The sequence below is a fragment of the Epinephelus lanceolatus genome, chromosome 15 (assembly GCF_041903045.1).
Source record: "Epinephelus lanceolatus isolate andai-2023 chromosome 15, ASM4190304v1, whole genome shotgun sequence".
Taxonomy (NCBI): Eukaryota; Metazoa; Chordata; class Actinopteri; order Perciformes; family Serranidae; genus Epinephelus; species Epinephelus lanceolatus.
Genome location: NC_135748.1, coordinates 38,985,712 through 39,008,905, shown reverse-complemented (window position 1 = coordinate 39,008,905; position 23,194 = coordinate 38,985,712). Strand labels below are relative to the sequence as shown.

The following is a 23,194-nucleotide window of genomic DNA, read 5'->3' as shown; positions in this document are numbered from 1 at the left end:
TTGTTTATTTATTTATTTATCTATTTATTTATTTTGGCCAGCTATGGTTTTTTATTTTACTTTATTGTTTATTTATTTTGGCTAGCTGTGGGGTTTTTTTATTTTACTTTATTATTTATTTATTTATATTTTATTCATTTATTTATTTATTTTGGCTGGCTGTGGGTTTTTTTATTTTACTTTATTATTTATTTATTTATATTTTATTCATTTATCTATTTATTTTGGCTGGCTGTGGGTTTTTTTATTCTACTTTATTTTATTTCTTGTTTTATTTATCTATTTGTTTATTCTGGTAGGGTATGTTTTTTATTTTACTTTATTATTTATTTATTAATCTATCCATTTATTTATTTTGGTTGGCTATGTTTGTTTGTTTTACAATTTATGACAGACATATAAAGAAAACTCAACTCCATTTGAATGACTTGTACAGTTGTCCCAGATTGTCAGTAACACACTGTGCTACTTTAACAATACACTGTTAGCAACTGAGACAGTGTCCGAATCACTTTTTAAAAAATAAATGAAAACAAAAGATTAATGATTTTTTTGAAAACTGATTCACCATTACATCCCATAACAAATATACAATGATTACAAACTATCTATCATTTAAAAACATTGTTAAACCTTAACAATATTTATCCAAGAACATCCGTCTGACATGTACTTGTCACATACATCCACAGTTGCACAGTCTGTTATAACACTAGTGTGGTGACCATAGAGAGCATGCAGACAGTCTTTCAATCATATGTGATTGGAGATTCTCCATATAGTTAATAAAAGGTTGTCATCATTTATAGAAAACATGTGTTACTCCTTTGGGAGATCTGACTTCCACCTCACTGCAGTACATTTTTTGGCAACAGCCAATAGGATTTCTGTGAGCCTGATAGGATAGCTATGACTGATATTAGAAATTAAAAGGCATACCTCGGGATCCATTGGGTAAGTGACTCCATGGATTGTGGATAAAGCATCGCAGCTCCTCTGCCAAAAGCCTTTTAGTTAACACCACTGACAGAAGAGGTGAGGGAAGTCTGATGAAGAAAGCTGAACTGAATTAATCTGTATCTTGAGTTTAGAGTACAAGTAACATACATAGGTATCTCCACAGTGCAGGATCAATCACTAAATGATCTGATCTTGTTTTGTTAAACCCTGGGCTGCATCTCCCCATGAAATGTGCTTTATAAATTAATGTAGTATTATTATATGATGATGATGTGTGTGTGCAAAGCAGACCATCAGACAGCAGCTGGTTATAAAAGTCCATTTATTTTTTACATGAGAACAACAAACAGCATCAGGAAGCGCCTATCAGTCATAAATAAAGAAAACGCACAACTAAATAAATATGCAGCGACTCCAGTGTAGTGTACAGCTGCACACACACACGCACACACCCATACAACCACACGCTCACACACGCACTCTGACTGAGCTGCAGCAGTCACACTAACACCACAGAAGAAGGAGTCAAACAAAAACAGCCTAAAGCGGGAAAACAGTAGTCAAAAATACAAAAACTACAAATCCACAGAGGCCCCAGGCTCAGGCTTTTAAAGGGACAGTTCCACATGTTTTACTTTCTACATTGTCTCACACCTTGTGCTCCAGTCTCAATGCTAAGCTAAGCTAAGCTAAGGTCATCCTGAGACATGAGTGACAGACGAGAGGAGGTTGTGAACCGTCCCTTTAAGGCTCATTAACAGCTGGAGATGATTTTGTTTTGGTGAACGCATCACGTGCACATATTTTAATTTTAGGTTTGATATTTAGCCTGAAACCGTGTTGCCATGGTGATGCTCTGTGTCAGTAAAAACCAGCTGCACTGTTAGAAAATATCTTTTTATTCAAATCAATTTTTTTTTGTCCCTGAGCGAAAAACAAACGGCCTGATGGGAGTTTTTTTTTTAAATTGTCAGTGCAAAGCTGAACTCTGTTTAGTGGTTTTTACTTTTCTAACTGAGTAGACTCTACTGTCTCTGTCTCTACTGTCTCTACTGTCCTACAGCACCACAGGAATGTCTGCTACATGTCCGTCTGTCCACAAACACAAACAGGAAGTTAATGCCCTGAACGTCAGCAGGTCGCAGGAAACACACTCCACAACTTTTCTACAGTTTCATGAACTCACAGTGAAACTTTAACACAGGGTTTGGTTTTTAAAGGATGAAGCGCCAGGTCATGTGATCATGTGATGATGTCATCAGGTGAGAGGAAATAAGGGTCCATCTCAGGTGAGCTCAGATTCCAGACTGTAACTTTATTTGGTCTGACAGACCAGGTGAGCTCAGAGTCTAAGAAGGTGTTTTAATTTTGGACTTCATGACCTTTGAACTCTGCAGTCACGTCGCTGATGAAACATTTTGATTGTCAGCTGGTTCTGACCGACAGGTGGCGGGGGTCAAAGGTCATGAAGGAGCATCGGGAGGGAACATGCCTCGTCCCTGGACCAATCAGCAGAGTGGACGGCGTTGAGGTCAGAGGGGTGCGTTTGGTTCAGTGTCGGGAGCGTTTGGCGGGCGGGGCCGGGCTGCGCTCTGATAGACCGAGCTTGCTGAGCTCTGATTGGAAGAACTGCTGCAGGCGATGTCCCGCCTTCGCCTCGTTAGTGTGACGAGGATTATACTGAAGACAGTTGGAGAACATCAGGTCCACGTCAGCGATGAACTCAGCTGCAAAGAGACACAGAGAGAGAGACAGGAAGAGAGACACAGAGAGACTTAATTATTTCTTCCTTGACAGAAAATAAAAATCTATTTTCAGTTTTTATTGAAACAGGAAGCTGTGTGAAGCAACTTTTTTCTTAATCACATCTTGATTGGACGTAAGTGTGTGTGTGTGTGTGTGTGTGTGTGTGTGTGTGCGTGTCCTCACCTGCTGTCTGATATTCACAGTTGTTGACTTTCTCTCTGATGGTGCTGAGAGCGATCGGCTTCTTGATGATGTCATAGTAGTCAGGGACCTACAGACAGACAGGTGAGATACAGACAGGTAGATACTGTCAGTGTGTGTTCATGGATCTGACTGACAGACCAATCAGCTCCTCAGCTCACAATATATCCAAGAAGAAAGAAGGACAAGGAGAAGGAGAAGAAGAAGGAGGTGGAGATGGAGGAGAAGGAGAAGGAGAAGAAGAAGGAGGTGGAGATGGAGGAGAAGAAGAAGAAGAAGAAGAAAAAGTAGAAGAAGGAGGAGAACAAGGAGGTGGAGATGGAGGAGGAGGAGGAGGAGAAGAAGGAGGAGGAGGAGAAGAAGAAGTAGAAGGAGGAGGAGAAGAAGTAGAAGGAGGAGGAGAAGAAGTAGAAGGAGGAGGAGGAGGAGGAGAAGAAGTAGAAGGAGGAGGAGGAGGAGGAGAAGAAGTAGAAGGAGGAGGAGGAGGAGGAGAAGAAGTAGAAGGAGGAGGAGGAGGAGGAGGAGGAGAAGAAGTAGAAGGAGGAGGAGGAGGAGAAGAAGTAGAAGGAGGAGGAGGAGGAGGAGGAGGAGAAGAAGTAGAAGGAGGAGGAGGAGGAGGAGAAGAAGTAGAAGGAGGAGGAGGAGGAGGAGAAGAAGTAGAAGGAGGAGGAGGAGGAGGAGAAGAAGAAGAAGAAGAAGAAGAAGAAGAAGAAGAAGAAGAAGAAGAAGAAGAAGAAGAAGAAGGAGGAGAAGAAGTAGTGACACTGTACCCGTGTATCCAGGTGTGTGTATATCTGTGTGTTCTTGTGTATCCAGGTGTGTGTATATCTGTGTGTACCTGTGTATCCAGGTGTGTGTATATCTGTGTGTACCTGTGTATCCAGGTGTGTGTATATCTGTGTGTTCTTGTGTATCCAGGTGTGTGTATATCTGTGTGTACCTGTGTATCCAGGTGTGTGTATATCTGTGTGTACCTGTGTATCCAGGTGTGTACATATCAACAGTGTACCTGAGTCCTGGACACCAGCTTCATGAAGGGCCAGCTGTCTTCATGTCTGACGAGCTCCACGGTCAGCTGCTCGCAGGCGGAAAACTCGTGGACGCCATGGTTCCTACCGGAGGATCGTCGGCTGGATGATGACGAGGAGGATGATGATGATGATGATGAAGGGGGGAGGATGGGTTTGGAAGGTTTAGGAGGAGGAGCCACATCTGGGGGAGGAGCAAAGGGAGAGGTTAGAGATGATATTTACCTGTCGGCAGGTGTTAACTGTTGACTGACTGGTTGTTTACCTGTTAGTGGTCTCTTGCGGGCCTCGCTCTGACCAGGTGAAGTTTTGGTGTTGCCGTTTGGTGCCAGGATCTCTTGGCCCAGACGGGCGCTGCTTCGACTCCCAGAGCGGGCTAGAGCTTTACCTGCAGACGTGCTGGCCTTGGCTGTGGGGGGTGTGGTCTTCTTACCTGAGGACCTGTGACGTGACAGAATTAGTGACCCTGGATCACAGCCACAGCAAACTGAGATCAGAGATAAAACGGATACTGACTTGGATGCTGATGAGTTTTTCCCTGTGGAGGCGGCGGCGCTGTTCTTGGGTGTGGTTTGTTGACTCTTGCCTTTAGGAGGCGGGGCCTGTTGACCTTTGGGCGTGGTCGGTTGACTCTTGCCTTTAGAGGGCGGGGCCATGCTCTTCTTGGCGCTGCAGAGACAAAGAGAGAAGACGCTGCTGTTTGAGACAGATCTCAGTGGTGACAAACAAGGCTGAAATATTCGCACACTTACGTCACCACTTCTTCTTCTTCTTCCTCCTCCTCCTCCTCTTCCTCCTCCTCCTCTGACTCGTCTTCTTCCTCTGACTCCTCCTCTTCCTCTTCTGAATCCTCCTCCTCATCTTCCTGTTCTTCCTCCTCTCCATCCTCCTCCTCCTCTTCGTCGATAGAAGAGCGCTGACGGGACGGGAGGCGGCTGGATCTCTGTTTGGGTCGACAGTCTGGACAGAACCAGTCGCCCTCTGGAACCGACTGAAACAAACAGACGTGTTTAGTGTTAGCACGATGCTAACACAGACCTAGCTACAGCTATTGATTATTTTAGTAAACAAGTATTCTATCAATCAGTCCATTGATTAATCAAGTGATCAGATAAGAGATACTTTTGGTCAGCGGAGCCTCACAAGGTCGGTATACTCAGTGTACCTTGAGACGAGGCCTCAGACAGTGGGTGTGGTGTCCTCTGTCGCAGCCATCACACAGCAGCATGTTGTCGGCGTCTCCTTTGCGTCTGCAGATGCGACAGCGAGCGTTGAGGATGGAGCGAGACCACAGGACACTTCGCTCCAGACTGGACAGGTGGACAAACACCTGGACACACACATCAGCGTGTTAATCCAACAGATGATGTGAACTTTACAAACTGATCACAGGTCAGAGACATCGTCATATTTAGGATGTGTATGATGACTTATAGATGAGTGTATGACACAATAATAAATGAAGTGTGTATGTTTTTCTGACCTGAGACAGACTTGAACAGGACTGCAGAGACTCCCTCCATCGCTCCAACACTGTCTTAATGACACGACCGCTGTCACTGCCATCTGACAGACAGACAGAGACAGACAGACATTACAGCGAGTTTACAGCTCATGGTGAGATCAGAACTGAATATGATTCAACTGACAGAAATACAAACAAAGACTCAAACAACAGTACCATCACTGGCCTGGTCCTCATCTTTCTTCTTGTTCTTCTTTGTCTTCTGGTCTTTCTTTGAGTCTTCGTCACCTGTTTGGGGGGAGGAGCCAGGTGTTATTGAAACCAGACAGGTATATATACACAGACCTTGTGATAAGTCATTGCTAACTACATTTCCATTAGCTTCCACTAGCATCTAGCTGACAGATGACTGCAAACTTCTCGTGTGTGTTATGGTCTGTTCATTCAGAGACGCTGTATACGAGCTCAGCTTCAGTCAGTTTAATCTGCCTTCTCCTTGTGACACCCTGTTCCACACTCATGGACGCTTCTAGAGTCGCTGACACATCCATATCTGTTAATTTATGCAGCAAAGTTAACTTAGTACCAACACGTGCAGAGGATGTAGCTGAGTGGGAACCTGCAAGAAGGTCTACCAACTCCACTGTTTCACTGGTGCTCGCCATAGTGTGACTCACTCATAGCCAATCAGCTTGCTAACAGTGTACAGCTAAAAGTTTTCCAGGCGAAACTTTGTGTGCAGCTGCATGCACCGGATCGTGACGGTTCAACACTTTAACAGCTCTGGCTCCAGACTCACCCAGCGGAGCTTTGAGGAAGCGCCTCTCGATGCCTTGCTCGATGTGACCGAGGGCCTGAGCCAGGATTCGTATTGAGCTGCTGACCACCTGAGGAGTCCCACTGCCGCTGCACGCCGCCACACTGTCACACTTCAGCTCCTGCAGTCTGTCACACATGCACACACACACACACACACACACACACACACACACAAATGTAATACATATACTGTACATATGAACATAGATGGTGTACAACACACAGACAGTGACACACTGAAGAAGAAGACAAACAGGAATTCTCGTTCTTCAGTTAACAGACAGCGCCCTCTAGCTGCAGGAAGTGTGAACTAGTTCAAAATAGAGTAGAGTGATGTGGACAAATACATTTTAAACTTAAAACCTTTTTTAATCTTTTAATTTTTTACAGCAGAACAAAAATCAGATGAGTCAGCAGGCGGCTCTTATTTCTCTGTACATATTAAAAAGGATTAAAAGATTAAATAAGCAGATTTGAAACTTGATCCTGATTGGATGAAAAATAAAAACACAAACTCTATTTCCCAGAACCTTTTTGCTGACGTAATACTGGATCAAAACCAGAAAACCTGCTGAACACAACTGCAGACTGACTGCTATTAACTCTACCTGTCTCTGGCTCTTAGCTGGGCAGGTGAGTCCACCTCCATGGCTTCCACTCGTCCGTTCATCCCTCCGTTCTCTTTGCCGTCAGAACACAGCAGCTCGTAGTTTCCTGCCTGCAGTGCAGAGCGCCACACCTGTCTGTCCATCACCTGAGAAAAGAGACAGAGAGACAAGTGAGTGTGAGATTACCTGCTGTGTGTGTGTGTGTGTGTGTGTATGTGTGTGTGTGTATGTGTGTGTGTGTGTGTGTACCTTCAGAGTTCCCAGAGTTCCCTGGTGGATTCTGTCCTCAATGTCCAGCAGCAGGTCTCTAAGTCTCCCCTCCATCAGAGTCTCAGCTGCAGCAGTGCATTCTGGGACAGATCGGGATGACTCCGGGTCATCTGGACAAACAGAACAAGTGAGTGTTTACATGTGGTTTACCTGTGTTTATTTACCTGTGTAGTCACATCTCTGTATATTTAACTGTACATACTTACCTTTATATATTTATCCGTGTATATTTACATAAATATTTTCAACTGTGTATATCTACCTGTGTATATCTACCTGTGTATATTTACCTGTGTAGCTGTATTTCTTTCTGTCACAATTCTGCAGCAGCTGTGTCAGTCTGTCTCTCTCCTGCAGCAGCGCCTCCTTCAGGCTGCTCTCTCTGTGACCTCGAGGGTTCAGAGCCTCGATCAGCTGATCCACCTCTTCCATCGAGGAGTAAAACGACCACTGGTTGGGACGTTTGACTGGCAGCCCACAGGTCTGGAGGGGGGCGGGGCTTGAGCCGGCGCTGTTCAGGAGGAAGGTTTGATCGTTATTAGAAACGTCTCCCTGACACACCGGAGCTCCTCATGTTTAACAAACTGAGTGACTCACCTTCCCTCGGCGGGCTCCTCCTTCACCCCCTCCTCATCCTCCACCTTGGTTGTGGCGTCCTGTGCAGGGCGTGGCTGCAGCATGTCCTCCGTCAGGCCGAAGCAGTCGTCCTCTACGAACAGGGTGGAGGCTGAGGGGAGCAGCCAGTATCTGCGGTACAGACGGTCTCTGCCCAGAGGCAGCAGGCAGGTGCAGGCCGCCGCCTTCTGGATCCTCTCCTGCAGCTCTCGAACCTGCGGGACGAACAAGGCGCTCAGATCACTCTGATTTTATGAAATATAACTCCACACCAACTCAGTTGTGACCCACTGCTCTGATTAATTAATGCAATGCTAATGTAAAACAAACTGGAGGCAACAGTTCAGTAACGGCACAATAATCATGTCACATATCATCTCTGAGCATCATTATCTGTTGAATACAAAGACATGAACAATGATGTACCTTCTCCTGTTCTTTCTCCTGCTCCTCTGCAGTCAGGCTGGTGGGGGGGCAGGACAGAGGTTTGGGGTCAGAGGTTGTCTGTTTGTCTTTCTGGTTACCTTTAGCTGGAGGAGAGAGGAGACACTCATGACTCAGCAGAAAGGAGGAGACAGTCGTGACTCAGGAGAAAAGAAGAGACACTTATGACTTTGAGGAAAGGAGGAGAGACTGAAAAGAGCTCAGTTGAGATTTAATGTTTTTTTTTGCCTTACCTTTTGTCTTCTTATCATTGGACGAAGAGTTTTGTTCCTCGTCTTCCTCAGTGCGTTGCTGTACAGGAGTCTCACTGCAGGCAAAGACAACACGTCAACAATGCTTCAGTTTCCTTCAAATTTTTAGTGGATTGACTTTTCAGAATAAGAGCATTTCTCAGCTCCTGGTTAAAATCATGTTGACACATTATCGAACTGCTGTCAGTTTCTCCACCTGTTCGTTGGGATTCCTCCCTTCGCTTCCTGCTCCTTCAGTCTCTCCTCCTGCTCCTTCAGTCTCTCCTCCTTCTCCTTCAGCCTCTGCTCCTGCTCCCTCAGCCTCTCCTCTTTACGAAGACGGACCCTGAAGAAAAGTCAAGGAAGAGGAGTTTAAACTTTTTCAATTCATTTGATTCTTAAGGGTTTTTGTCCTTAAAGAACAAACAGGTGTGTACAGTGTGTACCTGTGTGTAAAGTGTGTACCTGTGTGTACCTGTGTGTAAAGTGTGTACCTGTGTGCGGCCTCCTCTCTGTCTCGGCGGTGCTGTTCAGCTCTGATCTCTCTCAGTTCCTGTCTGGCGGCTCTCTGCTCCTCCACACAGTCTTCGATCACGTCTCTGCTGGACGCCAACGTCAGCAGCTTCCCCACCAGTGCCTGCAGGATCTTCAGCTTCTCCCCTGATCACATCAATAACTGATCAATAACTGATCGATATTTATCTAAGTCAATCATCACAGTGTGACTGATTACTTACCTGGCGCCAGGTCGTACACTGAGGTGCACGTCAGCCTCTTGAGCAGTGCCGGCTCGGCCACACGCAGCTCAACACACGGGTCGTCCATCAGTGTGAACCCGCCCTGCTTCTGGTAACGGAACTTAGCGTTGCTGTGGTAACAGTCAGCGCCAGACGCCAGGATGTGCAGCCGCAGGATCTCCGACAATGTGCAGCTGTCCAGGTCCAGTTGCTTCAGACTGCAGCCCTGATGCAGCTGGGACCAGGCAGCAGCCAATGCGGCGACAGCACTGAGAGCTGACTGTGTTGCATCAGAGTCATCGTCCAGAGCCTCCGACAGGTCTGCACCTACACGAGTAAAAAAATACACACATTATATACACAACACACAAACACACAGTCATTGTCAAGAGCCTCTGACAGGTCTGCACATAGACAACGATTTCACACACACATTATATACACATTTTGTGTTTGTGTCTGACCTTCAGCCTGCTCTTTAGCCAAGTCCTCCTGCTCCTCGTCCAGAGCCTGAAAGATGGCCGACAGGAAGAAGAACAGCAGCTCACACAGAGGACCTTCAGGATCAGAACCCACCAGAGCCTCCTCGAGAACCTCTGTGAACAGAGAACATCTGTTAGAACCAACACAAGATCTGTTACAGGGCACTAGGCTGCCCCAAAATGGTTGCATATGCCACCATATCCTGCGAGTGTGGGACTAAAACTTTCATATGGTCACATGGATGCGAGGGCATGACGCAGACTAAAGTGACACAGTGAAAGCTGACTCATGTACAAACGGGTCTAACATGTGTTAATGCACACTGATGGGTCTGCCTTACAAACATCTGGTGTATGAAACATCTGCATCGTCACTGCGCTGCATTTTTCTAAATTACGATCATCTAGTCACATGTCTCACTGTGCCCAGTCGTCGTCTCATCCTCTACTTGCAGTTCTCGTACTCACAACCTACGACTGAAGTCACATCCAGTGATGACGATCAGACAAACATCAGAACATCACCAGCAGAAACAGCAGCTTCAGTGTGGTCTTAATGTGTTTATTACAACTTCAGTAACATTGTCTCGCTCAGCGGAGCAGCAGCTCCAGTCTCCACAGCAACCAACGGAACATCTGTGAGAACCTCTGAACATCTGCTAGAAACAACGTAACGTCTGCTTGAACCTAAGCAACATCTGTGTGAAGCAACAAAACATCTGCTAAAACCAACACAGCATCTGTTAGAACCAACTTAACTTCTGCTTAAAGCAACGTCAGCAACAAAGTCAACATCTGCGTGAACCAGCTAAACATCTGCTAGAACCAACTCAACATCTCCTAGAACCAACTTAACTTCTACTTAAACTAACACATATCTGCTTTAACCAACTCAACGTCTGCTAGAACCACTGAACCTTTGCTAGAACCTAAGCAACATCTACCAGAACAAAATCAACATCTGTGTTAACCAACTAAACATCTGCTAGAACTGACGTAACATCTATTAGAACCAACTTATTATTTGCTTAAAGCAACTCAGCATCTGCTAGAACCAATGCAACATCTGAAAGGACCAACACAACATTTTCTAGAACCCCATACCATCTGCTAAGACCAACTGGATTTCTGTTACAACCAATGCAACTTCTGTGAGACCAACTCAACATTTGTAAGAACCAACACAACATCTATCAGAACCAACGCAACATCTGCTAGAACCAAGGCAACATCTATCAGAACCAACTCAACGTCTGCTAGAATCAACGCAACATCTGCTAGAACCAACGCAACATCTATTAGAACCAACTCAACGTCTGCTAGAATCAACACAACATCTGCTAGAACCAACGCAACATCTGCTAGAATCAACGCAACATCTGCTAGAACCAACAAAACATCTGCTAGAACCAACGCAACATCTGCTAGTACCAGCTCAACATCTGCTAGAACCAACAAAATATCTGCTAGAACCAACTCCACATATGCTAGAATCAACGCAACATCTATCAGAACCAACTCAACATCTGCTAGACTAAACGCAACATCTATTAGAACCAACTCCACATATGCTAGAACCAACAAAACATCTATTAGAACCAACGCAACATCTGCTAGAACCAACAAAACATCTGCTAGAACCAACACAACATCTGCTAGAACCAACACAACATCTGCTAGTACCAGCTCAACATCTGCTAGAACCAACAAAACATCTGCTAGAACCAACTCCACATATGCTAGACTCAACGCAACATCTATCAGAACCAACTCAACATCTGCTAGAACCAACAAAACATCTGCTAGAACAAACTCAACACTGATAGAACCAACAAAACATCTGCTAGAACCAACTCAACATCTGCTAGACTAAACACAACATCTATCAGAACCAACTCAACATCTGCTAGAACAAACTCAACACTGATAGAACCAACAAAACATCTGCTAGAACAAACTCAACACTGATAGAACCAACGCAACATCTGCTAGTACCAGCTCAACATCTGCTAGAACCAACAAAATATCTGCTAGAACCAACTCCACATATGCTAGAATCAACGCAACATCTATCAGAACCAACTCAACATCTGCTAGACTAAACGCAACATCTATTAGAACCAACTCCACATATGCTAGAACCAACAAAACATCTATTAGAACCAACGCAACATCTGCTAGAACCAACAAAACATCTGCTAGAACCAACACAACATCTGCTAGAACCAACACAACATCTGCTAGTACCAGCTCAACATCTGCTAGAACCAACAAAACATCTGCTAGAACCAACTCCACATATGCTAGACTCAACGCAACATCTATCAGAACCAACTCAACATCTGCTAGAACCAACAAAACATCTGCTAGAACAAACTCAACACTGATAGAACCAACAAAACATCTGCTAGAACCAACTCAACATCTGCTAGACTAAACACAACATCTATCAGAACCAACTCAACATCTGCTAGAACAAACTCAACACTGATAGAACCAACAAAACATCTGCTAGAACAAACTCAACACTGATAGAACCAACAAAACATCTGCTAGAACCATCAAAACATCTGCTAGAACAAACTCAACACTGATAGAACCAACAAAACATCTGCTAGAACCAACTCAACATCTCCTAGACTAAACACAACATCTATCAGAACCAACAAAACATCTGCTAGAACAAACTCAACACTGATAGAACCAACAAAACATCTGCTAGAACCAACTCAACATCTGCTAGACTAAACACAACATCTATCAGAACCAACTCATCTGCTAGAATCAACAAAACATTTTCTCAACCCCTCACAACATCTGCTTAAACAAACCTTTGTGAGACCCAACTTAACATTTGGAGGAACCAATGCAACATCTGCTAAAACTAATGCAAGGTCTGCTAGAACCTAAGACATGTCTGCCAGAACAAAGTCAATGTCTGCTAGAACTAACTTAACATCTGTGTGAACCAACTCAACATCAGCTTGAAGCAACATGTCTGCTAAAACCAAGGAAACATTTCCTAGAACCCTCACAATATCTGGTAGAACCAACTCAACATCTTTTAGAACTAATGTTAAAACCGTCAGAATCTCTGAAACATTTGTTAGAGTCCACTCAACCTGTAGAACTTCCACTACATCAGTCAGCACAGAAACAGCACCACAGACTGGGAGCAGAACCCTGTGCAGAACCTCAGGGTCCTAATCCAGTTCTGATAGAGTGTTCTCACCCAGAGAGACTCCATCGGGAAACTCGTCCTTCAGGCCAAAGATCTCGCCAAAGGCCTGCAGGAACTCCAGAACCATCAGTGCTTCACCAAAGAGCTCGGCTGGGAGACGAGTCCTCACTGGAACCGGACTGGGCAGATCCTGGTGGAACCAACACACACAAACACTCGTCCATCAGAGATCATTCAATTCAATATAACCTTTATTCACACACAGAGACAGAAACAGAGACTGTGGTGCGTTCACTGACCTTCAAGTCTTCACACTCCATGTCTTCTCTGGGTTTGTTCCACAGTTTCAGTCGCTCAGCGTATTTCTTCTTCTCCTCCTTCAGCTTTTCTCGCTCCTGAAAATTACGACAAACGTATCATTATTAAATATTATTATTATTATTATTATTGTTGTTGTTGTTGGAGCTGAAATTATGATTTTGGTATCAACTTATTTAGATGAGTTATGCATAAATATTAAGAAATATATGGAGTATAAACAGTATTAGAGTTGTGTCAGTCAGTAATTCTAAATGTCTAGAGAAAGAATTCAGTGAGTTATGTTTGACAAGAATGAAGCAAATGCATCGTTTTAAAGTTGCCTTTTTTTATTCATTAATATTAATATAACGGTGATAAAACCTCACCCTGTCCTTCTCCAGCTTCCTGCGCTCCTTCTCCTCCCTCCTCTTCTGTTTCTCCTCCTCAAATCTCCTCCTCTGCTCCTCTTTCAGCTTCTCTTTGTCCTCCCTCTCCCTCCTCTTGGCCTCCTGCGCCTCCTCCTTCTCCTTCTTCAGCCGAGCTTTGTCCCGAGCTGCGGCTGCCATGTCCTCCCTCTGCTGCAGCAGCTTCAGCTTCTCCTCCGCCGCTTTCAGCAGCGACGAGTTCGCCTAAAAAACCCACATCACACACACACTTAGTATACTTATAATACTCACTCTACTTATACTACTTGAACTCCTTATTCTACATTTATATTACTAATCAATATTAACTACAAACACTTATATATCTATCTCCTCCGCACACAGCCATCAGACTCACCTGTCCAGGTGAGCCCCGGCCTCCACCTTTAGAGGGGGGGCTGAAGGGGAACAGGGGGGGCTCATCAGGGAAGAACTGAGAGAAGGTTTGTTCCGACAGCCGGTACTTCTTCTCTGTGGAGGGCTGACACACAGGAAGTAATCATTAGCACACAGGAAGTCTTTGTCAACACATTACAGTTTCATCAGTCTAATAATTTTACTCAGACTGAGATTTAATGTTTCACAATGAGTAAAACAGAAACCACAGATTATTTTGTACGACCTCTGGTGAGGCACAGGACAGACTAAAACAACATACATCTTCATCTTCCTCTGACATCATTATCCTATAGTGTTTAGCATTTCCTGTATCACCTCTTGGAGATTAAAATAGGAGCAGGTTCCTGTTTGACTGTCAAGTGCACAAGAAGTCCCGTAACAAGCTGGAATTAACTGTCACTATAGAGACAGAAGGTTGGTCTGGGTTAGCACTGCCGGAATATCAGCTGTTCATACTATGGACTGACACATCACAGTGTAAACCTCGCTCAGTATGTGTTACATGATGTGTGATGCTGTTCTCACCTTTACTGTGACGGTCCCAAAGCGAAGTTCACAGTGTTGTTTAAACAGCAGCTTCAGTTTCTCTCTGGACACACTCGTCTTCCTGCGACTGGACAGACACAACATGAGCATTAAACATCAGCAGAGACAGTTTCCTCATAGGCATTTCACATGAAACACTTAATGTTCACATAAAACTTTGCATGTTTAAATTAAACTGCACACATTCGAAATAAACTCTACATGTTCACATGAAACACAGAACATGCTGATGATGTGTTTAAGGTTGTTTTCTTTCTGGAAACTTCGGGATCACACTAAGTCTTAGATGAAATTATTCCTGACTCGCTTTTTCTGTTTGAACAAACTAAATATTCAAATTGTAATGACCTGGTGGTCCAGCAGAGGGCGCTCTTAACAGTCACTATCAGCTTCACCTATTGATCGATCAGTAAACTAAGCTTATAAATTGAAATAACTTCTTTTTGTCTCTTTAATTGTTTTATTATTGATGGCTGGCCACCCCTACTCTGCGTGTCTGTCAGACAGGTAACACAGAGACAGACAGTATGGATGATGTCATAGTGTCTCACCTGATCTGATTGGCTTTCACAATGAAGGGCTCATTGTGTTCTTTCTTCATCAGCCTCACTGTGTATTTGAACACAGACGGACTCAGAGCCTTTGTCTTCTTCCTGTGGACACACAAACAAACAAACACAAACACACACACACACACACACACACACACACACATTAAAGGAGTCCTACACGGAGGTATTTCACAACATCGTCAGACTCACGATGGAAAGTTTTTAACAAAGGATCAAAGTCTATGCAGCGGAATCAGAGATATCGTCTGTTTTCGTTCCACTCATTCATCTCCCTTGTCAAAGCCTGCTGCCTACATTACCCACAGTGCACCTCTCCCTCTGACAGCTGTGGTGTGTTATCCAGACCTACAGAGGTCTCACTTTTGTCTTCACACCTTCAGATTTTATTTATTTTCTAATTTGTAGTCTTAAATCATCATGGAGTTAAGTGACATCACTTGAGGACATATATCGTCTTCACACAGTTCCTTTGAGACTTAAGCCTGATTTATGGTCCTGCGGCGTACCTACGACGTACCTACGTCGTACCTACGTCGTTGCCGTGACGCCGTCGTGAACCCTTCGAACTTCTCCGTCACTCCATTTCGTCGCGGTGCAATTCACCACCAGAGCGGTCGGAGGCTGTGTTCCTTTCCTGAATGGTTATTGTCGTCTCTAGTTGATTCTTTGTTTAGCTTCCGGCTTTTCCGGTCACAGAGAAATGAGCGCGGAGCATGGACAGACGGCTCCTTCCATATCCGTATTGAACGTTGAGCATAAATGGGCCTTAATACTGTAACATCTACATCGCAACAGAAGATGTTTAAAGATGGCGGGGATGGCGCAATCTGGAAATACGGAACCGGAAATGCGTTGCTACCAAGCAAACCAATCACAACCCCCTCAGTCTGCGCTGGGTCTGCCTCGCCTCGACGTGTAGTTACATTTTTGGGGAGGTGCACGTCAGGCTACGCCGGGGGCGAGCCTTCTGCGTAGCCACGTACACTACAACGTAGCGACGTCGTTGATTTAATGCAGGACCATAAATCAGGCAACTGCAACAATTCATTTTTAACAGACAGAAAAATAATCTACTACTATTTCTTTTGATAATAATAACAATAGATCTGACACACCCTTCCTTTGCATACAATGACCTCTGACCATAAGACCCAGATGACCTTTGACCTACTGACCCATTGACTTGTGCAGTGGGACTCTGGAAGGGTTTGCTGTCGTCGTCGCTGTCGCTGATCACGATGGTGTCACGGTCAGCTGGTTTGGCGTGGCCGTTGGCAGTTGGCGTTCCGTTGGCGCTGGAGTGAGGAGAGTGAACCTGCAGGATCTCACACGTGTGTCTAGCATGCACACACACACACACACAGAGAGAGAGAGAGAGAGAGAGAGAGAGAGAGAGGGAGGGGATGACATCACCTCACTTGTACTCAGGTGCTCTCCTGACAGAACTGAGGGTTGTTTCCATAGATTTTAATAATACCAAGACACCGGATGGCAAAATGGCTGCTGTTCATTCCAATGGAGTTGCTCACCTGGCATGTTCACCAAAAAAGTTTTCTAGCTTCCTGGTTTTACTTCTGCGGTATGTGGCCAACTGAATATGTGCAGTAATGTTTCTCCTGCTGGCCCCGCCCATGAGTTCCCACCCAGCTCACAGACTTTATCTAAATCACTTTTCTTGGCTTAAGGAAGGTTTTACAGATATAAAACCTGCATAGATCAAACATTCACAATAGAAAGAGTCATAAGTGACCTTGTTTGTAGTTCAAGGTGTCCTGTCAGCAGTTTTACAGACGTCTCTTTCACAATAGTGGTCTATGGGGAAACTGCTTTTTAGGCTGCAGGGGATTTTTTCGTTGCAATACCACCAGTGGCTGCGAGTGGAGGATTATTAATGTGCACCTCCTCCTGTACTGCCTTAATATGCACATTCAGCACATCCAATGCATCAAAACATTGTTTTCTAGTTGGAGCCACGCCTCGTTTTCAAACTGTATGGTTTGACTAGAATGAACAATGACAGCAATATAGTCCACGATGAGCAGCGCTAAAATCAACCTGCGTAGTTGTCCCTCCATTGTGACATTAGAAAGTGTCACATTTATCTTGCAAGTGTACTCTTCTTCAACGTTTGCTTTACTTCCTGGATTTTTCCCACATGAAAATTCTGAACAATCAAGAGCAGCTTTCTCACACAAGGCATTTGATCTGGTCCTCTTGTAAATGCTGCCGTGAGAACACGAACCAACTCTAGGCAATTATACAACTTTGTGACAAAAACAGTCCCTGATTCAGACCAAAGGAGACCACTCTAGGGCTGAAAGCACCCTAAATCTGAAAACTGAATTTGAACTTTGAACGAGCTCTTGTGCAATGTGAATGTGCACAGTCTTGCTCCTCAGCCCCCCTCAGTACCTGGCTCCATTGCGTCCTGTGACCTCCACCGTCTCTCCAGGGAAGAAGCGGTCTTTGACGAAGGCGTAGACATCCTCACAGACCTCTGACAGTCTGCAGCGGCGGCTCAGAGCAGCCAGGTGGAGCAGAGGGACCAGCAAAGACGGAGGGAAGCTCTGCAGGCTCTGCTTCGCCCGCCGCTCACTCTCCACTGCCTCCAGGTAGGTGAGGCCCGCCCTGCCCGTCAGAGCACAGCTCCACACCAGACTGTTGCACAGGATGGTCCGCTCGAAGAACTCACTGAGGAGACGGAACAGAGTGAGACCTCCTGTCACACAAATCTGATGATTTCATGTGATTCAATAAAAACATCACACTGACTTCAACACAAGAACTTTAAATAGAATCTTAAAGTGGTGAGTTTAAGAGGTCTGTGTCACAGACATCACAGTGGCAACAACACAGCTGTAAATAATGAAATTAATCAGGTGTCTCGTATCATGCATGTTGGCTCACTGTCACTCTTACTGGGGCACTTGAACAGAACAGAGCCATCGTTAGTGTCATTATGAACTAGGGTTGCAATGGTATCAGATTTTCACAGTATGATAACCATCTCAGAAAATATATTGTAGTTTCACAGGAAATTAAAATGGAAGGGTTATTTTCTATTGCATGAACATTTTATTACTATACTTGAAACTTAAAACCATTTTGACAATGAAAGTTTGTGTAACAAGTCTTCCTTTTGAAAATAATTAAAATAAAGTTGAGATTTTCTGTCCAATCGCAATTTTTTCCCGATATTGTATGTTAGGAAATGTACACGGTATCATAACCGACAACTTTAATATCACTGCATACCTTAAAACCGGTATATCATTTACCTCCCAGTTAGACCCCCTTCCTACCCACCTAGTTAAAATCTGTCTACCTTCCCTGTCCTTGCGAATAACTGACATTACACACTCCTCCCTTACCTCTGGTCTTGTTCCGTCATCTCTCAAAACAGCTGCTATAACTCCACTTCTCAAGAAACCTGGTGCAGATCCTAACAATTTGAAAAACTTATGGCCTATTTCTAACTTACTCTTCCTTTCCAAAATACTCGAAAGAACGGTTGCTGCTCAGATACATGCCCACTTGTCAAATAACAATCTGTATGAACAATTTCAATCTGGTTTCCGCTCCTCCCACAGTACAGAGACAGCCTTGATTAAAATTTACCAATGACCTGTTGATGGCAGCCAACTCTTGGTGTCCTAACCATCGTGACTCTTCTCGACCTGAGTGTGGCCCTCGATACCATCTCACATCCCATTTTGTTAGAAAGCTTCCATCGGCATCACTGGCACTTCCCTCACCTGGTTTCACTCTTATCTCTCTGGCCGCACTCAGTATGTACACCTCAAAAATTACAGTTCCCAAGCTTCTCCTGTCAAAGCGGTGTTCCCCAGGGCTCTGTCTTAGGCCCTCTACTATTTATAATCTATCTGTTACCTCTTGGTCTGATTTTCAGGAAATTTGCCATTCACTTCCATTGCTACGCGGATGACACCCAGCTCTATCTTTCCACCAAGCCAACTTCCAATCTCCCGCCCCAAATTAAATCTTGGTTTTTACACAACCTTTTCAAACTCAACAGTGATAAAACTGAGGTACTCCTTGTTGGCACAAAGTCCATTCTGGCCAAACAGTTTCTCTCTCACCATTGACAACTCCACAGTCCTTCCCTCCCCTCAGGTTACGAGTCCGGGTGTCATCCTTGACAGCACACTCTCCTTCCATGCACACATTAACCATGTTACCCGGTCTGCCTATTTTCATCTACGCAATATCAACCGTCTTCGGCTGTCTCTCTCACCTCACTGCACTGCTGTTCTCATTCACGCTCTGGTCACATCCCGTCTTGATTATTGCAATTCTATCCTCTCTGGTCTCCCACAAAAACGCTTTAAATAAAATGCCTTATTATTATTATTATTATTATTATTATTATTATTATTATTATCCCTATTATGAACACTTGTGCTTTTCTTACTGTGACCAGTCAACATGTCTGCTGGAGGAAAGATCCATCAGCAGCTACATGAACACAGAAGTCACTGATACATAGTCTGGACAGATATTGGCATCAGATCAACAGTTAAGAGTTCACATCAAGATTTTAAATTGTTCTTAAGTACTTTTCATATCATATGTCATCATGTTGTGTCATGCATCATACTTGTTATACAGCTTATTAAGGATGCACGATAATATCGGTGCATCATTGGTATCGGCCAATATCAGCTTTAAAATCAGAATGGGCCAACAAGCTTTTTCTTATTTCGCACAATGAATGAATATTACATACATTAAAGTATTGTATTTCATGTCTTCATCTGCTGGTGGGCTGTCATAAGAGTATGTATACATAATATGATGTTAATTCCACTACAGAAGAGACTTGATAATGACTAAAATTAGGTGGTAAAAAAGTGGATATATCGATACAGTTATCAGCCAAATACATTGTTATATATCAGGCATATCTGATATTTTTTTAAAATGACGTATTATATGAGTAGGTGTGTGTCCCAGTGATACATCTGGATAACAATCAATATATAATGATAAATACAGATTTATTATGGATATAGTATTTATGGTGCAGGTTTGGTCAGGTACGATTTGGAAATAACAGGAAAATATTTTTGATCCTGTTTCTTATTTAAAATTTTGCCCGGTATGTCTCGGTTACATAAGTTTTTCTTCTATCAGAATTTCAGCCTCCCAGCAGCACAAATCTGTTGCTCAGCAAAGATGGGAGAACCAGTGGCAATATTACTTGTATAAAAATCAGGCTTCAGATAACATATTAATGACATGTTATGACACTTGTTTCATGGCACTTGAGGATTACATCACCCAGCATACTGACACAACACTACTTCAATCTGTTAAAACAATATTTATAACTTGGATTCATTTTAATGAAAAACACTTTTGATTCATTTGATCGGTGGACCCTTACAGACTAGAGGAATATGAATAACTTACTTACTGGGTATTCGAGGAACAAATATTCACAGGACACATGTTCTGACTTTATGACAACTTCAGAGGAAGGGAGTCACCACTTGTCATTTCAACATGCCGGTAAATGTGAATGACTCATGGTTTTAATAAAATGAAATGAACCAAGCTAGTGATGTGTAGCATCTCTATATACTGTTAACGTTTGAACATTTAGCGTATATTTGTATGTGTGATCTAAACAGCTAACTTGGAAGGGACTAAGGGAGTAAATTAGCAGTTCTGCTAACTCTGGCATATTTACATCTGTATCTCATACTGATGTTTATTAATGTGCATTGTCCCTTCTAAATAAAGGTTTAAATAAATAAATAAATAAATAAATAATGCTAGCTCAAGTGGGTAGCCCAACAATCCAATTTTATACATCCAAACATAACTTCTATAATATATATATTTGCTAGTATGTAATAAATCTAAATGTTGGGGATTACAAAGAGGCTACATCCGAATATATAATCTTTCCAGTAAAAAGTCTGTATGTAGCCTAGTGTAGAAAATTCATTGTGTTGCTTTACATCTTTCTGTCATGCAGGAATGGTTTCTTTATCTCTATAATCCAGTTCAAAACATTTGTTAGAAAAGTTATCAAAAAGTAACCAAATGTAATAAACTACATTAATTTGATAAAGTAAATAAAGTAGTAACATTCGATTTTTAACAAGGGAACTAGTAATTTGTAACCTATTACATTACAATTTTTTTTATATGTATAATTATATAATATTTTTTTCACATTACCATAATTCATGTTTCCTGTCTGATGTCAAACTGTCCAACATCACCTGTGTAGTGTGTCTAATTGAACCTGAGCAGGTGTACTTGACAGTCCAAACTTTATTGACACAGTGTCTGGTGACAGCGGGCCTTGTTGCCTTGTTGCTGTTCACTCAGCTAACGGTTAGCTAACACAGCTAGCAGCTTTAGCTAAGTCAGCTAGCTAACTTGGGCTAACATTACACCTGTCCTCGCCCGACACCATCTACCTGTCCGAGCCAGTTTTCCGCCTCTGCACAGACACTTTGACGTGTTTGTCAGCTGACACAACTTTTGTTAATCATTGTGAATAAAGTTTATTTATCTGAAGTTTATCTCGTCTGGAAGTTTGCCAACCGACCAACTGTCAGTCAGAGTTGACTCCAGCGGGACCAACGGGTGTTTAAAGCGGCCCACAGGTGAGACAGGTGAGTGTGAGAGACTCACTCGTAGCTCCTGAAGATCTCGTGTGTGATCTTGCAGAGGAAGACCTCCTCGTCCGGCCGCAGGTCCGCCGGAGGTCTCTGCCGGATGAAGGCTCGTCTGTGGAGAAGCGGCATCTCGCAGCAGCTCCGCGTCCGCCGGCAGCACTTTGAAAAAAAAGGAGGGAAACCGGGTCACAAAGACCGAACCGGACACACAAACTGCCGCTAAACAAACCAAACTCCGGTCCCGGTGCAGAACCGGAGTCCTGACCGGAAAGTAACGGAGGGGAAACCGAGCAGAAGCGGAGAGGAGGAGAGCGGGTCTTTTGTTCAGAGAGTCGGTGATAATCTGCCCACATGGAAGTGTGCTCCTCACCGTCTGAGATGACTCTACCGTTTCTACTGTTAAACAATAGAAACACACATTCTACTCCCGCTCCCTGTCGGTAGAACACAGTAGAAACTCGTCTCTGACGGACTTTACCGAGTTGTGTAAAGATGAAGAGATAATCCGCGGTCCAAAGTGAGGAAGAAGAAGTCCCGGGCTGAAGCTGAAAGCTGCTTCACTGGCGGCTTGTTGACCAAGTTTGCATCTACTTCATGGACCCTCACAGAGCTCGGAAACTTCAGAGTTCCGGTCAGATCCTCTGATACACAGAGAAATCAATCAAAATGAACGGATCGGTAAATCTAATCGATGTTATACAAGTTTATAAATGAGTTTGAAGACATCATATTGTCAGAGATAATACTACTACATATACTACTAACAATAATAATAATAATAATAATAATATAAACAGACATGAGTTCAGATAAATAGAGGAAGTGAAAATATATGAGAACAAGAAGAAGTGAAAGTAGAAACCATACAATGATGATAATGATAATTGTAAAAATAGTAAAACTAATGGTTGATCAGCCCAATATTCTCTCGATTAAGTGAGTCACTGATCATTCGTCCTATAAAACAGAGTTCAAGGTGACGTCCTAAATTAATTTAAATACATTTTTTGCATGTTTAAGAAACGATTTAAACTATGAATCAGTCACTAAAATAGATGCTGATTAATCTATTCAATTGTTGCAGCTTTAAATAAATAAAATAATAATAATACATGAGAACGAAGAGAGAGTGAAAGTAGAAGTAGAAACCGTAACATAATGATAATAATATTAATAATGATCATTGCAATAATAATGATGATAATGATGATGACAGTAATAATAAAAAGGCTGCAACCAACAGTAACTTAAAAATACATTAATTAGCCCAATATTTTTAAATCAGTTATTAAAATAGCTGCTCAATCTATTCAGTTTTCTCATCTTAAAAAACAATATTAATATTAATAATAATTATGACAATAATAATAATGTAAACAGACATAAGTTCAGATAAATAGAGGTAGTAAAAATATATGAGAACGAGAAGAGAATTAAAGTAAAAGTAGAACCATACAATAATGATAACAATAATAATAATGATGATTGTAATAACAGTAATGAGCAGAAA

General features: G+C 43.1%; 1 protein-coding gene across 2 annotated transcripts; it reads right to left on the bottom strand.

Moving 5' to 3' along the window:
- Positions 1-1,265: 1,265 nt before the first annotated feature.
- On the bottom strand, positions 1,266-22,300 carry baz1a (bromodomain adjacent to zinc finger domain, 1A). Of its 2 annotated transcripts, XM_078175333.1 has the most exons (30): positions 22,163-22,300; positions 21,701-21,843; positions 17,441-17,719; positions 16,204-16,365; positions 15,008-15,109; positions 14,436-14,523; positions 13,870-13,992; positions 13,473-13,715; positions 13,086-13,181; positions 12,838-12,976; positions 9,588-9,719; positions 9,124-9,450; positions 8,881-9,046; positions 8,604-8,732; positions 8,390-8,463; positions 8,139-8,242; positions 7,695-7,927; positions 7,388-7,608; positions 7,077-7,207; positions 6,828-6,973; positions 6,200-6,345; positions 5,617-5,688; positions 5,419-5,501; positions 5,101-5,265; positions 4,688-4,926; positions 4,452-4,604; positions 4,201-4,376; positions 3,917-4,119; positions 2,890-2,977; positions 1,266-2,687 (listed from the first exon to the last, which is right to left on the bottom strand). In XM_078175333.1, exons 2-30 carry the CDS (start codon positions 21,811-21,813, stop codon positions 2,512-2,514), a joined length of 4,509 nt encoding a protein of 1,502 aa, XP_078031459.1. In that variant the 5' UTR covers positions 21,814-21,843; positions 22,163-22,300; the 3' UTR covers positions 1,266-2,511. The 2 variants fall into 2 exon arrangements, with proteins under 2 accessions (XP_078031459.1, XP_078031460.1); XM_078175334.1 differs by having other exon boundaries at positions 21,701-22,262.
- Positions 22,301-23,194: the final 894 nt, after the last annotated feature.

Coding starts and splice junctions, on each gene's coding strand:
- baz1a (XM_078175333.1), bottom strand. CDS start 21,813: ATGCCGCTTCTCCACAGACGAGCCTTCATCCGGCAGAGACCTCCGGCG. Junction 12,977..13,085: donor TGGAGTGTGAAGACTTGAAG/GTCAGTGAACGC, acceptor TGGTTCCACCAG/GATCTGCCCAGTCCGGTTCC. Junction 2,978..3,916: donor AGCTGGTGTCCAGGACTCAG/GTACACTGTTGA, acceptor GTCTGTCTGTAG/GTCCCTGACTACTATGACAT.